The 16,926-nt window shown below is 42.7% G+C and overlaps 3 protein-coding genes across 3 annotated transcripts; 2 read left to right on the top strand and 1 right to left on the bottom strand.

Annotated features, from left to right (window-relative positions):
* Nucleotides 1–2,719: 2,719 nt before the first annotated feature.
* LOC141040792 (uncharacterized) lies at nt 2,720–3,448 on the bottom strand. Its single transcript, XM_073506912.1, has one exon. It carries the CDS (start codon nt 3,446–3,448, stop codon nt 2,720–2,722), a length of 729 nt encoding a protein of 242 aa, XP_073363013.1.
* A 4,515-nt stretch (nt 3,449–7,963) lies between these two features.
* LOC109756622 (uncharacterized) lies at nt 7,964–8,664 on the top strand. The gene is made up of 2 exons (XM_020315467.1): nt 7,964–8,533; nt 8,632–8,664. Exons 1-2 carry the CDS (start codon nt 7,964–7,966, stop codon nt 8,662–8,664), a joined length of 603 nt encoding a protein of 200 aa, XP_020171056.1.
* A 2,418-nt stretch (nt 8,665–11,082) lies between these two features.
* LOC141040793 (uncharacterized) lies at nt 11,083–11,847 on the top strand. Its single transcript, XM_073506913.1, has 3 exons — nt 11,083–11,228; nt 11,340–11,649; nt 11,746–11,847. Exons 1-3 carry the CDS (start codon nt 11,083–11,085, stop codon nt 11,845–11,847), a joined length of 558 nt encoding a protein of 185 aa, XP_073363014.1.
* Nucleotides 11,848–16,926: the final 5,079 nt, after the last annotated feature.

A 16,926-nucleotide genomic window follows, 5' to 3' on the forward strand; every position in this document is an offset into this window, starting at 1 on the left:
TTTTGTGGGATTAGTTCTTGATAATCATTGTGTTCCTTGCAGTTATGGCTTGTCCTTTTTGCCGTATGCCTGGTGGCCCGTGTTCTTCTGTTGATTCTTCTGTAGATGGGTTCAGTGTGGTCCTGGATCGGCGTTGTTGGAGGCGTGTTGTAAGAATATCATTTTATAATTATTCAATTTTTGGCACACACGCTTATTTCTTTTGGTGCTGCTCATGCTGTTTAGGTTTTGATTATGATCCTTGTTTTGATTTGTTGTGCAGTATGTTCCGTGCAGTGTTAGAGTTCATCTTGCTCGTTACATCGAGGAGTGTAGGGCTTTAGCCATAAGGATGGGTGACGAAGATACTGATCTTGCTTTTCAGTGTAATGTGGGTTATTTGTATGGTGTTCTGTTTAGTCATGGTCGGTTGAGGAGCAAATTCCATGGTCCTTCCTGGGAACGATTGGTCAGTGATTATGGTGTTCGTCCTCGTGATATAATGACCATTAGGCTTGAACATTATGGAACATGGATTGGTATTGATTTTATCGTGTTGGTTGTCGAGATGCGTTGTCTCCTTTACCGTCTGTTGGTAAGGTTTATTTTTAAGGAAGTTTTTAGCTTGTTTTATTGCACATGATGATTTTTCTATTCCCTTGAGCTTGTGTAATTATATTTTGTAGCTCTTGATGGTTTGAGCGACTCCGAGATGGAACTTGTTGGGAGTTGTTATTACACCCGTGGTGTTTTTCTTAATTATCAGCAGATGTATTTTATGAGGTGTTAACTCTTTGATGATGTCTACATACCGTGTTGTCCTTTTGTTCACAGGATTGATTCCATGAATGTTAATGGTCATCATATGGTCAGATTTTTTTCCACTGTTTTTTCTTTGTTTCTGTTTATTTATTTATTTATTTTTATTATCTCTTCTATTTATAGTTTTGAACTTTTGTTCTATTTCTGATAGCTTGATGTTTTTTTTAGGTTATTCCTGGTATTGTTGTGAGGAGTTTGAAGGAGTTTGTGACTTTTCCTAGGACTGGCGTTTTAACCCTTGAAGTTACTTTGGAATCTGGTGATGATGATGATATATATATATATATATGTGAGCACTCCTTGCTCCTACTTCATTGGCTTGGGTAGTAGAATGGTGTTCAAACAAGAAGGTTTCAGTGATTTTCTTCAGGCATCGTCTGTTGAAGTAAACAGCTTGGTGCTGATAACTTTCAAAGAGCGTGATGGGAGGCTTGTTGTTATCTTCAATCTTGTGCCGCAGTGATGTTAGTTATAGCCTTTGAACATAAATGAATTTTGTTTAAAAATCTATGCTACGGTTTAATGTTGTCTAGATACATGAAACTATATGAACCTAAGTGTTCATTGCTGTTGTATGTTTGTAGAAGAGGTATGGCTGTGCATCTCTTTTAAATATGTTTTTTGGACGGATGTTATTTAATTGGGGTCATAGTTATCAATACAGTAGAGGCACGTGTGTTGTTTACTCTGAGGCACGGCTGTGCATCTATTTTATGTGAGGCACGTGGATTAAGCAAATGAAGGCACCGAATTGAAATCAGTGCAGGCACGGTCGTGAGGAGGCACGGGTATACTGAGAGGCACGTGTGTGCAGCGCCAAAGTTGTACGGGCGAGATACTATGGGTTTCATCCAAGAGGCACGTGTGTGTGTAGTACGTAGAGTTACTGTTGGTTTTATGCGAGGCACGTGGATTGAGCAAAACGGAGGCATGGAATTATTGTCAGTACAAGCACGGTTGTGGAGGTACGGGTATACTGAGAGACGCGTCTGTGCAGCACCAAAGTTACATTGCGATCACGCGTGCGGAGCACGTAGAGTTACTGTGGGTTTCATGTGAGTCACGTTGATCAAGCAAACAGAGGCACGGAAGTGCAGTCAGTACAAGCACGGTTGTGTGGAGGCACGGTTTTGAACCCTCTTGCTGTTGTCAAGATTCTAGAGGCACGGATGTACGGTAGTAGAGGCATCGGTCCGAATATCTGGTTAGAGGGGCTCGGTTAATGATGCACAAGTGTGTAGTCTCTAGGGTCACGGGTGCGTGGCACCACAGGCATGGATTGAGTAGACACTTAGTGAGTCACGCTTGTACATAGGTCAGTTGCACACAGTAGTGTAGTCTTATGGCATCGTGCAGAACTGGTGTACGGAGAGGAACCTGTGTGCAATAGCAAGGATGTTCTGAATGGACGGAGCGGTGTTTGATGTGAAATGGAGGCAAGGATTTTTTTTCAATGTGGTTAAAGTAACAAAGTTCTCGTCGCTTGTGACTGTGTACCGAATGATCTTCTGCAATATTTATGAATTGTTCATGCAAATGTTTAATAAGCATTGTACTGAAAGTTTACAACGATATCATCACGTATTCTTGTAAATGCACGATGCATCTTGTAAAGGTTGAGTATGAAAATTATAATACAATATCGTGCGAGATATCTCTCGTTCTATAATCATGGATACAATATATGCTTTCTCAGTACTGGGACATAACTTACTAATTGCATTTAGACATGCAAAACGTAGTATGCATTTGTACATGAGCACACCACTGTGTTCAAAGTTCAAACGTAAAATAGTAATACAATACACACAGCATCTTTGGGCAACAACAAACATATTTACAACATAGGTTCATACAATCTAAATTATGATAATAGTAGTTCCTACTAGTTTAATGTAGACATCCATTTTCTCGCAATTTACCAACCACTGTTTCCCTTCCGGCGCTTCCAGCCGCTGGAAGATCCCTCGTCATTGCTCTTATGTGGGCAGAGTCTTTCTTTCATTGGTTGTTGGTGCAGGTGACGTAGTCCGTTCTTGATGATTAGGATTCTACGGTACAACTCGTAGCTAACATACCCGTCCTTTGCCGCATACTCAAGGTGTATCGGTGAAAGTGGCTTCCACTCCCAGAACTGGTGGTTCTCCTTTGGGAATGATTTCTTCATGTTCTTGTATGAGGGGTCGATGATGGCTGCTGCAAGGTCAGCCATGGAGTCCCTTTCTCCACCACCCTTGATGCAGAATAGCCTCTGGATGTCGACGTGGTGCTCGTCTGGAATTTTGATGCATGCACGGGCAAGCATGGTCTTGTCGTTCCTGGTGTCGACGCTAGTGAAAGTTACCGCTTTCCGTTGCAGGAACTCAACTAACGCCTGGGAGCGCTCGGATCTGCAGTAGTGGTATACAAGGACATGCTCACGCATGGTAAGTTGGACAACGGCGATCCCTTGTCGTATGTAAATGCTCTTACGTGTGTACTCGAGGTCGAGGCCGACGAACTTGTTCTTCTCCTCCTTTAGCCATTCTTCGTACTTTTTGATGATCCGCTCCACGGTCCTTGGGTCGTTGGTGTACACCACCTCGAGCACGGTTGTACCGTGGGTAGTGATGTGTTCGATGAGTGTTGTTAGTTTCCCTTCGTCCATGGCTGGAGGTGTGCGGTGGTGAACTGCGGCCGGCGAGAAACTTTCGAGGAAGAGGATGAAATGGAGTCGGAAAAGTGAAAGGGTTATTTTGTCGTGCAAAAAAGGAAACCAGCAAAGAGCGGTTGCCAGTCACGCGGCGGTTCCAGGCGTAGAATTTCAGAAACAGGGGTTTGTTTTATCTGTTTTTTTAAGATTTTCACTTGTCTTGTTCATTGAATTTTTTTATTCGTTGCGTGCTGCCTGCGTGATCCATCTTTGGCTGTGAAAGTAGTCGTGTAAATGGTAGAACACTCAGCAGATGCATGGTCGTGCCTTTGTTGTGAAAACGTTTTTTTCAATTAATAATCTTCCTTGGTCAGGGAGGCACGGTTTTTATGTTATTCGGTGCACAAGTGTGTGTTTAGGAAAAGTTGAAGTAAATATAGTTTGGACTTGAAAACGGAGTCCTGTTTGGTTTTTAATTGAGATATGTTTCACTAGATGGTTTGAATAAGTTTGATAACATGGCATTGGTAGAGGTTTTGAATCACAAATTGATTCTTGTTCCGTTTGATTTTTGAAAATGAATCTTTTTGTTTTTTGGTTTTTTGAATTGTGAACTTTTCAAAGGATAAGAACTACATTTTTTCGACTGAATCATTTCGATAGTTCAAACAGCATTTGTTTCAAAGGATCATTCCGATGGTTGAAACAGCAAGTGGAGTGTCCGTAAGAGCTACATAAGTTGCAAAAGATCATTCCGATAGTTCAAGCTCCATAATAATTAAATTACTCTACCATCCTAACTAGCAAACTTATAGTAATGAGTGTTTTGCTCCTGGAGGCATCATCATGAAACGAGCGTTGAACATTCTAGGAGATACACTGTTTGCTTCCATTTTAGGTGCTGGTTCCGACGGAATCTACATAATGCGCTGAATGATGATGGACACAGAACGGTCATGGCGCTCTTTGAAAGTGATTAGAACAACGTTCTTTTCAATGAAGGATGCAGCTGATATGAATTCTCTGAAAGAAGACTTTTCTATTACCATCCTGCCGTCGTTTTTGGAGATGTAGTACGATGAAGGAGTGATGACATGTGTAGGTTCATCAGGAGCTTCAAGGGTTACCCTGCCATTGGTTGGCATGTCCACCCATCTCTTCAGTGTTGAGACAACGCTCCTCGGAATTTTCTAGAAGAAAATCGAAATTAAATAGAAATTAAAACCGTTGATTTGTCACTTGGACAATAAATAAAAGAATGTCTGAATATGGTGAGTGCACAAACATTAAGAAATTCCATATTGGAAGTAATATAGTTCCTGGCATGTTCAGGTTTGTGTGTAAACAGGTAAAACAACTTATTAAGAGAACAACGGAAGTTTTGTTGTTTTAGGTTTGAATAAATAGGTTCTTTATAATTTAACATATAAGCAATATTACGTCAGTATTGTTTATATTACATATGAGCAAAATACGTTTGGTATTTTAACAAGGACAGTTGTAACCAACCATGATGTAGTCTTTGGTGTTAGTGTGAGTCAAGACATGGACAAATGGACGGCAACGGATGAAAGTATCTCCGAAAAGGCGTTGTAGAAAGAATCGTGTCTGGTCGTAGGTAAGCTCAATATCCTTAGAGTAGACACAGCAGTGAACATGGTCGAAATCGTCAGAAGAAAGATCGTCGAGAGCTAGAAAAAGAAAAACTTTTAAAGTTAGATAAAGTTATATCCAACATGGGGTTAATATTATTCAGTTCGATTCATGCATATAAAATTACAGCGAAAGAAGATAAGTTTGTAATATAAAAATATAACGAAAGAAGATAAGTTTGTAATGTTTGTAATATTAAATACCTACCAACGTGGGGTAATGGAAGCAGCCTTTTGTTATCTCGATATGTTTGTATTTCGAGATTGAGACCCTCGTCTGGTAGTTCAAATACTATTCGGTCTCCAGCACGAAGTTCATAATCAGCCGCAAAGATGTTCCACTCACCACCGCAGAACTTTGTGTAGTTCGCCCTATGCTTAAACAAATCATTGTAAGACCTCCCTTCATCTGTAAGAAGGGCTGGCTCTACCTGCTGTTTACGCAATTTTCTTGCTTCTTTCTTCTTCTCTTCAATGTATTCAGCGAGAAAAGCTCTGACATTACAAGGTACATACTGGAAAAAATAGTGCAAATAACAACCTGTAAGTATAAATTTGAGCTCGTGTACTATTAATGTTAGAAGTTTTCTTAAATTGGATATGAATTTTGATAAGAATTACAGATAACAACATAATTGTATTATAAATTAATGGACCCAGATTTTTGGCATATGTTGATTAATTTTAATTAGAACTGAAGATGCATTATTGTAATCAAGGCATAGGCAGGCAAAAGTAATGGTCTATATTAATCAGGGCATAGGCAAGCAAACTAATGGAAAATGAAAACACAAGGCATTTGCGAAGAAGTGGTAGCAGGGGAACCTAGTGTAGGTGCAAGGGGGTATGAGTGACAGTGACAATTTTTACTGTGTTGTAAGCAACTAATTTGTTAGTGATGCTTACTAACCATGCGGCTCCAGCAATTTTCATCAAGAATAACCTCAAACTCCTGGAGAACTTCAAGGTGTGGTTCGCAAGAGCCGCCTGGTTGGCGGCAGGTAGGGCAAATCATACCTAAATAATTCAGAAAAACTATGTTAAGAAAACAAGAATATCATAACAATTTAAAAACAAGCTTCAACCTGGAAGCTTCAAATATGTTAGCCATATTGAAGGCAGGCAACAACTACAAATTTACCATAAATCTTCTCATCTACTCCTTCGAGAAAAGCAGTATGACAGAGTTTATAACACTTGTTTAGATTTTCAAATGGTTTTTATATTCCTTTAGAGAATGAAGTCGTTGTACCGGATCTGATGCTTCAATAACTATCAAACGAAAAAGCTAAACGTAAAACGTAAATACGGATCGGAGAATGCTGCTTACGCATATGCTTTTTACCTGGGACAGAAGAAGAACGAGGGTTGACGAACGGAGATTTGGGTAGGGAAGCTTAGGGCAAGCGCACACGGCTAGCAAAATCTATGAGAGAAGCACGGCGTAAGTTAATCAAGAGACCCAATAAAAACTCTACAATAACTTGTTTGAAATGAGACTGTGTACGGGGAAGAAGCACGAACCCTAGAAGTAGGCAGACGGATAAGGCAGATGGGTTGTGATGGGAAGCTTAGGGCAAGCACCCACGACCAGCAATCTACGAGAGAAGTATGGCTTAGAAATTAATCGATTGTGTGCGGGTTAGAAGCACGAACCCTAGAAGCAAGAGACGGAGAAGAAGCACGAACCCTAGAAGCAGGCGACGGAGATGGCAAATGAGTTGTGTTGTGGCTGAGGGAGTCGGAGCTTATTGAAATATAAAGGAGACGGGAGAGAGCAAGAGTAGTAATGAGTGCTTCTTGTTTTATTTTTTATTCTACGAAATGAAATGAATGCTGGTTGTAGATGGTGTGCGTGCATTCCGAGGTGTTATGGGAACACGAGATGTTTGACTCGTCCAGCTGCCTCCCATTATAGTTGTCCAGCTGTGCTGCCTCCGAGCGGTGTCTTTTACGTGCCTATCCTGCCTCACATACTTTCTATGAGGCACGGTTATACATGCTGAAAAGCATGCTCGTGCTTCTGTGTTTTTTTAATCACATGTTTAATCAGATATGGTTGGGTGTTTCTTTAGGAGAGGACCGGTGATGATGTTATTAGATGCATGGTCGTTGTAATAGGAGAGGCATGGTCGATATGTCGGGGGATGCAAATTGACGGGAGGCATGATGGTTGCTAATGAGAGGCACGTTTGCATCTGAAATCGAGTCACGGTTCGTGACTTTGGTATTGCAATTTTTTTTCAGGCAGTCGTTGACCCAGTGGAGTCACTGTTTTTATGTACGCTGGCTTCAGGCGGGAATATGTATGATAGCCCACGGTTATATGTATGTCAGAAGCATGGACGTGCTTTTGTTTTGTCAATGTTTCTGGTGGTACGCAGACATGGTGCGTTGATGTTAGTGAGGTTTGTCTTTAACCAAAGTGGATGCACGCGTGTGGCTTTTGTGTTTGGCGAACCGTGCTTCTATTTTTGTTTACTCCCAGTGTAGTATTTGTACGACAGGGTCATCTCGTTTGCCTCTTCGCATTGTTCTCTCGGTCAAACAATGTGCTGGTGACTGATGGGATGGCTATTTATTGTGCCAGATACCGTGCTAGAGTTAACCTAGAGGCTCCTCGATTACAGCGTGGCAGTCGTGACTTTTGAAGTGCATGGTTTCACGAGCTGCAGAAGCACAATCATCCATTCACCGTTTCCTTAGCAATTAAATGGCCGCATGGTAACTAAGTCGTCTCTCCCCAAAGGTTAAGTAGTGGTCTATTCCTGGAGGTTATCACGTCTTATTCCCTCCAGACAAGTGCAGGTAGCTCCCGTCATCCTCGCCTCGTACGAGAAGCATAGTCAAACTCCATTGTCGTCTCAGCCTCGGTTCCATGGACGACTTCAGGAACACTACTGAGCGTCTCTTTATAGATGCTGATGGTAATACCAAGCTCGATGTGTTGTACACCAATGAGCCCCACAAGGTGGAGGATATTCTTAGTCTCTATGAGGAATGGTTGCGTGAGGACAGGTACAAGTTTGTTGGTCTTGATCTGGAGTACACACGAGAGGATTATTTTGATCGTAGTAGAAAAGTTGCCGTTATGCAACTGGCGATGCACAAGCATGTTCTTGTTTATCACTTGTGCAAGGCCAGGACGGAGTGCGCTGCTCTGAAGGATTTCCTTCGGAACAAAGGTATAATTTTTGCTAGTGTCGACGTCAGGAACGATAGGGATGTTCTCGCAAACAGTTACCTCAAAATCCCAAGAGCGTGTCACATCGACCTTCAAGAGGATCTCATGATCAAAGGAGGCAATCTAAGGGATTCAATGGAAGATTTGGCAGGAGCCGTCACAAACAAATCTTACTTGAGTATGAAGTCGTCTTTTCCACAAGGTCTGCATGACTACTGGGAATGGAAGCCGCTTTCCCTTGAACACCTGAAATATGCGGCAATTGTAAGTGAAAATTTCGTCTTTATATTTTTGTTTTATTGCAACAATAGTACTTTTTCCCCTTTACGTATATCTTGATTCTCATCCGCTTTTTATTTTAGGATGGGTATGTCAGCTACGAGCTCTACAGCTGAGTTCTGTCTATGAAGGACATGATGCATCCTCGTTGTCTTCCCGACCCCGGACGCCGTTGATGCTTTTGAGCAGAACTCCAATTGAGTAGAATGGTCCCGGTGGTCTGAGCAGAATGGACTCCTAGAAGACTTTCATTTCTTTTTTTGTATAATTAATGAGTACTTCTAGTTCAATCCTATGGAGTACCGTCTGATGTTATGTGAATATAATTTCTTAAGTTTTTTCATGTTACAAGTTCATTGTTGACGTTTGCGCGAGTTCATGTATATTTAGAGAACCTGTTGAAGTGGCGCATATGTATTGTTTGGGAAAAGCGCGTTTTGTGTTTGGCTTTTATTCAGTGCCGTTTGTTTTTGTTTGTATTGTTGTCTTTTACACGCTCGCACAAGAGAGGCACGTATGAGGCAACATTTTAGTTTCGTGTCTTTGTGTGCTTTAGGACCGTGCCTCGAGAATCCGGGCATCCGTGTATGTTCAGGCTTCACTTCCGTGGCTTCTTTCTGTCTATGCATGTACATCCGTGACACACGCCATGTCTGTAACGTGCTGGTTTCACACGGCAGTTCCTCTTGACACTACACAACCGTGCCTTTGCCACCACTCTTTTGTGCATCCAGGTTGTTTGTACCCGTGCTTCGATAACTATGAGAAGCCACAATTCCGTGCCTGTATACGCTTTAATTCGGTTTCTCCTGTACATGCATTTGCGTGTCTCAGGCGTCATGCTGGCTGTGACTCTACGTGCCTTTGGTGCCAGACGCCCGTCCGTGAGGGGACGCATATGTATTGTTTGGGAGAAGCGTGTTTTTTGTTTGGCTTATATTCACCGTTGTTTGTTTGTGTTTGTATTGTTGTGTTTTACACATTCGCACAAGAGAGGCACGTTTGGTAACGTACGAGGCAACATTTTCAGTTTCCTGTCTTTGTGTTCTTCGGGACCGTGCCTCTAGAAGCCCGCATCCGTGTCTGTGGAGGCTTCACTTCTGTGGCTTCTTTTCCGCTATTTATGTACCTCACGTGACACACGCGATGTCTCTATGTGGTGGTGTCACACGGCAGTTTCTCTTCAGACTACACAACCGTGCCTCTGCCACCACTCTTTTGTGCGTCCAGGCGGTTTGTACCCGTGCCTCGAGAACTCCAATTCGAAAGCCGTACCTGTGCGACAAAAGTCGCAATTCCGTGCCTGTATACGCCGCAGTTCCGTGCGTCCTGTACCTGCATTCGCTTGTCTCAGGAGACACGCTGGCTGTGACTCTACGTGCCTGTGGTGCCAGATGCCTGTCCGTGAGGGGATGCGGTGGTTGTGACTCGTCGTGCCTGTGCTTCTACACGCCCGTGCCTCTAGACACTCTAAAACTGTGGCTCTTTCACTTCTACCGTTGATTCCCTGCTTGTATTTGATGTATCCTCATGTGATGCACGTCACGTGTCTATGTGTCTGCGGTGTCACATGGCTGTCCCTCTTGAGAGTTTGCAACCATGCCTCTCGAACAGAGTGTTCTTACCGATGGCTCTGCCACCTCTCTTTTTTGCATCCAGTGGATTTTTATGCAGAGGATTTGTATCTGCGCCTCGAGAATGCCAATTCGAAAACCGTGCTTGTGCGTCGGAGAAGCTGCAATTCCATGTCTGTATGCAGAGGGTGTCTAGCCGTGGCTCGAGAACGTTAATTGCAAGGCCGTATTCGTGCCTTGCCAGGCCGAAGCACGTGCCTGTAGAGCTACGTTTCCGTGCCTTTGTTGCCTGCATTCACGTGTTTCCGGCGAGTTGCTGCCTGTATCTCTACGTGCCTGTGGTGATACCTGTGCCTGTGGAATAGACACGTATGTGCGTCGTGTGCCTGCATACCCGTGCCTGATAGACACGTATGTGTGTCTTGTGCCTGCATACCCGGGCCTCACCTGAAACCAGCCTTGACTATCGAGGGACAGATGTTGTGAATCTAGTTAGATGTGGCACGGATGAGTTTTGGCCTTCGGATCTAAGGTGTACGGCTGGCTGTTTGTTTGCTTCATTGGATTCTTCCGTTGGTGGTCTTTGTTCAAAGGAGGAATCGATGACCGATGTGCCGGCCGTTCGATGTGACTATTCAGTGTGTCAGTTACCGTAAAATAAAGTTAGAGGCTCCTCGATTTCTCCACGGCATCAAATTTTTGTGCACAGCCATGACTTTACGAAGTGCATGGTTTTATGAGCTTCGGAAGCACAACCGTCTATTCGCTGTTCCTAGTTCACACGTTAATGCGCATTGTAACTCAAAGGTCCCTCGCCAAGGTTAAATACTGGCCGTGTTTGTGAGGTCTTCACGTCGTATTGTAGCCACAGGACATCAGTCAGTTCCCACCCTCCTCGCCACTCCCCAACCTTGTCGCAGGGTCTTAGGAATCTCCATTGGCACCTTGCTGCTCGTTGCCATGGACGACTTTTTGAACACCACCGAGTATCATCCTGTAGTTGCCGATGGTAACACGAAGCTCGACGTGTGGTACACCAACGAGCCTGGCAAGGTGGAGGAGATTATTTGCTTGTACGAGGACTGGTTGCGCGAGGAGAAGCACAAGTTTGTTGGTCTCGGCATGGATTTCACGCGAAAGGATTGTTATGGGCGTAGAAAAGTCGCTGTCATACAACTGGCTATGCGGAATCATGTTTTGCTCTATCACTTCTGCAGGGCCAGGACGGAGTGCCCTGCCCTGAAGGATTTCCTTGAGAATAGAGGTATAACTTTCTCTAGTGTGGGCGTCAGGAATATTAGACATGCTCTTTTTCTAGATTTCATCAAAATTCCAGAAGGGAACCACATCGACATCCAAGAGAAGTTTATGATCAAAGGCGGCGAAGAAAGGGACTCCATGGAGGACTTAGCAGGTGCCATCATTGACGAATCTTATTCGAAGCTGGAGTCATCTTTTCCAGAACTTCTTCGTCACTACTGGGATTGGAAGCCACTTACTTTTGATCACCTGAAATATGGAGCTACTGTAAGTGAAGATTTCATTTTCGTTAGTTTCTGCCTTTGTTGCTAGAACAGTACTTGTTTTTTTGGATATTCATGTTTTCATTTGATTTTCCTTTAGGAAGGGTATGTGTGCTATGAGCTATACCGCCGGTTTCTGTCGATGAGGGACATCCTGCATCGTCGCTGTCTTCCTGATCTCAGATGGCGAGGACGTTTCTGAGGAGTAGTCCAGGTGGAAGTGCTGGCAAGATGGATTGTGTGATGAATTGGTTATTTGATAGTTATTGTATGGGGTAATATTACATAGACTGATGAATTTGTAATTGTGGTTGTTTTATTTTGAACCGGATGGAGTTGACTAGTTTGGAAATTTAAGTTTATTTTCGTTCCATTATGTTTTTCTTGATTGGGCGCCTTCAAGAATATTTTCCTCTATGATTTGTTGCTACGAGTTGGTATAAGATGAGATGTATTAAGGGGAGCACTCAGATGTGCACTTTCGTGATTCTAGGCAGCGCACAGTCGTCTGTTCAGGGAGGCATTGTTTTTGTTTTAGGCAAGGCGCGCTCTGGTCTTATTAGTTTGCTAGCTTCTTCACTGACAGGTAGGGGCTTTACTTTTGCTTTGTGTTTATACTGTGTTTGGCACGGTTGTTTTTATATTGAATATATGGTTGTGGTTGTGTGTTTGAAATGTTTTTATGCAGAGCTTTAGTGTGTTTAAGATTCTTCAGATTTTCTCACTTTGCTGTCTGTTTCAATATATGTTGTCTGTTTAAGTATATGTTGTCTGTTTTAGGCACCGTAATCCAGTGTGATACTTGTTGTGGGAGTATTGTGTTATCGACGGTTGCGTTTCTGTGTTTCTATTATTATGGTGGTACTTTGATTTTGAAAGGCATGGCCGTGAAGGCATTGGATGCATTGTCGTATGTTTGGTAGAGGCGTTATCCTTCCTTTGGGTATTAAATTCGAAGAGGCACTGCGTTATGTTAGTATGAGTCACTGTCATGGTTGTATGTTCTGTAATATTTCTAGTTGGTCTGCTAGTGAAGTCACGTCTGTCTAGTCAGTGGAGGCATGTGCTATGTTATGTTGAGTCAGAGTTCTGTCTATTGTTCGCAAATGCTTTCTCTTACACGTTCGCTCGGAGAGGCACGTCTATGATGTTACTCAAAGGCATGGTCGTGCCTTTCTTTCGAAACGTTTGCTTTCACTTATTTGCTGAGAGAGACTCATCGTTGAAACTTGTGAGGTCACGAACCTTTTACAGTTGAAGTCACGGTCGTTCTTCTGTTTTGGTATTTTTTCAGTTTAGTCGTCTATCACAGAGGATGGTTCTTCTTTCGTTAACTTGAGCCACAGTCGTGCTTCCATGACTCATTTGGCTTGGAGAGGGATCGGTGTTAAGCTGTCGAGAGGGGACGGTCCTGTGTTAACTGGTGGCGCACTTGTGTGTGTCAGCTTAGTTGTCCGTGGTAAGAGAGGCACGTTCTACGTGGATAAGAGGCACGACAGTGCCTCTGTGACCTAGATTACTGGAGGTGAGTCATTTAGCTCCTTCGTCAGATGCTTACGAATTGATAGTGTTTTTCCTCTGTGTTTCAATTGTTTCTTTTATTATGTCTTATTGAAGTGAGTGGTGTTCTAGTGCAAGGAAGTGATGTGTTGAATATCATGTTTAGAACTTTTGGAAAAAAATATGATTCTTATTTGTAAATGTTTGCTGTTCAGGAATTTAAGACTTGACCATTTGAACGCACAATTGTGTTTAACGGGATCTATAGCAGATATCTTGGACGGACACAAAAATAGGTGAAACATTGTTGTGATTACATATGAGTCGATATGGCTGGCTGAAACAATGTTTGGATGGCTCCAGCTAAATTAAGGCACATTTAAGCAGTAGTCATCTTCTTCCAACTCTTCTTCTTTCGCGCCGGATATTGTGCTTGTCGAGGACGATGCTCAGTGCCTCAAATACATGGCCTGTGTTGTGGTTGGATGTTATCATTTTGTAAGTTAGTTGTTCTCTCATCGGTTTCACATGGATCTGCAAACACATAGCCGTGCAAATTAATAAAATTTATTGTAAAACTTAATGTTCAGCTGGCTTGGATGAACGTATGTTGATGTGTTGTCAATGAGAGTGAACTTACATTATTGATAAAAAATGAATTATTATTCAAATTAATGAGCGGCATCAAATGCATGGTGTAAATAGCACTATCATCCATGAAAATTGAGAGCATTAATGTTTGTGATTAGAAGGTGAGCAGTAGGTATGGGATGTGTAGTGGAACAAAAAGATGCATGGTTTAAATGAGGTAGAGCTACAGTTAAAAGAAACTTACTCTATGTCTGAGTTACATGCACTCTGCACATGTTTGACATGAAAGGAGGCCATGGTGTGAGGATAGTTGTTGTAAGCAGAATGGTAAGCTCTCTTGAAGTTTTCGATGACAATGTCCGAGTGTTCCTTTATACCGTCGATATTGATATAAGGACACAGAATTTCGAAGCGACGCATTGCAAGATTCACGATGATGAGGTAGATAAAATGTGGATCCTTTCTCACAGGTATTAAGACCTAAAACAATTAACAGGGAATAATATCATTGTAACAAGAAAAACTTGTAGAATCAAAGACGAACACTGGGCAAATAGAGTGATTAGGGTGAACTCACGATGTTACATTTGTTGGGCAGCCTGTACCCAATAGTTTTTCCACAATGTGTTCCTTGAGTAGTTCTGTGCTTGCTCCTAGAACTTTAAATTTATCCTGCAGAAAATTGAAGCTGTGTCATTCAGTGTGGTAGTAGTAGTAAATGTGTATTGTTATTATTATTTATGAGAAGCAAGAACTTACATAAGTGTCCATATTTATTATATGCTTGTGCACAAATGCTGGCGTTGCGTAGAATTGTTCTTTCATCAGCAACGCTGAGTAAGCATCGACCATGAATGAGTTGATATATCCGTATACCTTCATTGACAAACCTAAAGTTCGATGATCGGCCCAACGTCGATCGACGGAGAATATCCTCTAGCTGTCAAAAAAAATGAATTTTAAATCATAAGATTTTCTTTTTTAACATAAGAGGAAATGATTAGTATTCAATTTCAATAGTAGAAGAATCGAGCCGAAACACTTGAATATGATAGCTTCAGGCAGAATATATTGCATTAGTAAATGAAGGGACCAAAACTTTACTGTAGCAGGAACAACGAATTCATTACCTATCATTTTGCTTGATACCTGGCGTATTGTCGATGATTGTTTCATACACTTCTTTGTCCTCGTTTGTGGAATCTCTTATTTCCAAAAGTTGGCAGTGATCTTGATGGTCATTCCCTTGGTCAGTGAATCGAGTCTGTTCTAGCTCAGAATGATGTTGATGAAGTTGGAAGACATGACCACCGGAGTTCAATTGACCATTACTAATTTGTAGACGACCCTCATTATAATTGTTGTTTCTTTGGAACATTAGGCATTGTGGTTGGTGCTGCATGCGCAGTTCTAATGTTCTGACATTTGGATCACCGGTTGAGCTTGAAGGAATATGTGTTGGAAAATGCTGGAGAGGATGGCTGGAATACTGCATGCTGTTGAACTGTTGTTGCAAGGCACTATAACTTTGCCCATTAGACCCGCCTCTGTGTGGTTGCTGATTGTTCTGCTCTTGAGGTTGGCGTTGTTGGCACCGTGTAGTGCTGTTATTCTGAGCATCATTGTGTTGGGGGTAGTGGGCATCACGGACAGTGGTTTGTTGCTGGTACTACTTGTGACTTTGGTTGTTCATCGCATATGGTGAGCGTTGGCTTTTGTTTGAACCGCCGTTATTCTGAGCACCAGGATGTTGGTAGAAGTGGTTTTTGATACTAGGAGCTGGTTGGTTGTAGTGTTGGGACAAGGGAGTTGCTGGTAAACTTTGGGACAAGATAGTTGGAGTTAAACCTGTAGAGTATGACGTATCAAAGGCCTGTGTGAGGTGGCTACCGCCTGACATTGATCCTGATTTGCTGGGTATAGGTGGCTCTGGATAGTTAGAAAGGGAAGATCTAGCTGCCGAGCTTGAATTCTTGGCCATGTGTGAGACAGTATCAGGTTGGCTACTTGGTTATGAAAGGGTTGGTTCTTTTTTTGTTCAATGACTCTTTCAAGTTGTTCATAGATAGATGGGTCAGACCATATTTGATCATCATCAATGAATCCACAATTAAGGAGGCCTCTGTGGTTGTCAGCTTGTAGAGACTGGTTGTTTGCAGTTTCTATTGAATTATGTGGAGGCTCCAGTATCCTAACTCTTTTCATAGGAGGCTCTGTACTCTTGTTACCTGGATCTTCTGACTGCTTTAAGGACCTCTTGTGAGCGGCCATTTGTGGTTCCGGTTCTGGCGGTTGTGCGCTTGTGGTAATAGGGACGCTGTCTGTGGGATCAATAGGTGGTTGCTTCGTACACTGTTCATGTTCTTCTACAATGTTATTGTCTTCTGCATTGACAGATGGTGCAGCAACCAGTGGAGCATCACTAGTGGATGGAATTGCTTTTCCCGTGTCCAGTACTGAGCCAGAACCGCTGGCAGAATCACTGGGGACTTCTACTGTAGGAGCAAGGGAGGAAGTAGCTCTTGTGCGTTCTGTTTCAGCAATGTTCTTCTCGTCACTCAAAGTTGAAACAAGATGGACCTTATCTTCCTGCAGCGAAGAAGAACGTTGTCCAGCAACATTGTTTGTTTTTTGTGCAGGCTGGGATACCGTGAGGCTCTTTGTGTTGGTTGAAGAGTTGTTGTGAGCGCTATCAGAACCGCTGGACCGTGCAGTAGTTGGTGACATTTTCCCAACGTGATAAACAGGTGCTCCAAGTGTATCTGTTGAGATTGGATCAGTCAGTAATTATTTGTCAACCGCAGAGTGCGAGGCTGATGTTTCTGTTGCAGTAGGTTTTGCTGTTTCCTCCAAGAGTTTTTCCAGTGGGCTTGTTAGAGAGTTGTGGTCTGCAGATCCTCTAGCAGAATTTTGGGTTTCAATCGGTACAGAACACTCAGATGAATTTTCACATGTCATTATAATTGCCCCGCTCTCCAGCATCTCGGATGTTGACACGAAGGGCTCATGGACCGGCAAGCCATCAAGGCAGTTGTGAAGATGGTTATCCACTTTGTCCAGATGAATCTTGGCTTGTTCATCAATGTCCTCTTTGTTGTGGTCGATCCTGTTCACTTCCAGTAGCAACTTAATCTGGGTTGATGATTTTAGGCGTGAAGATATATGAATTTGGGACTGCTCTTTGTCGTAC

Source organism: Aegilops tauschii, chromosome 2, assembly GCF_002575655.3.
Source record: "Aegilops tauschii subsp. strangulata cultivar AL8/78 chromosome 2, Aet v6.0, whole genome shotgun sequence".
NCBI lineage: Eukaryota > Viridiplantae > Streptophyta > Magnoliopsida > Poales > Poaceae > Aegilops > Aegilops tauschii.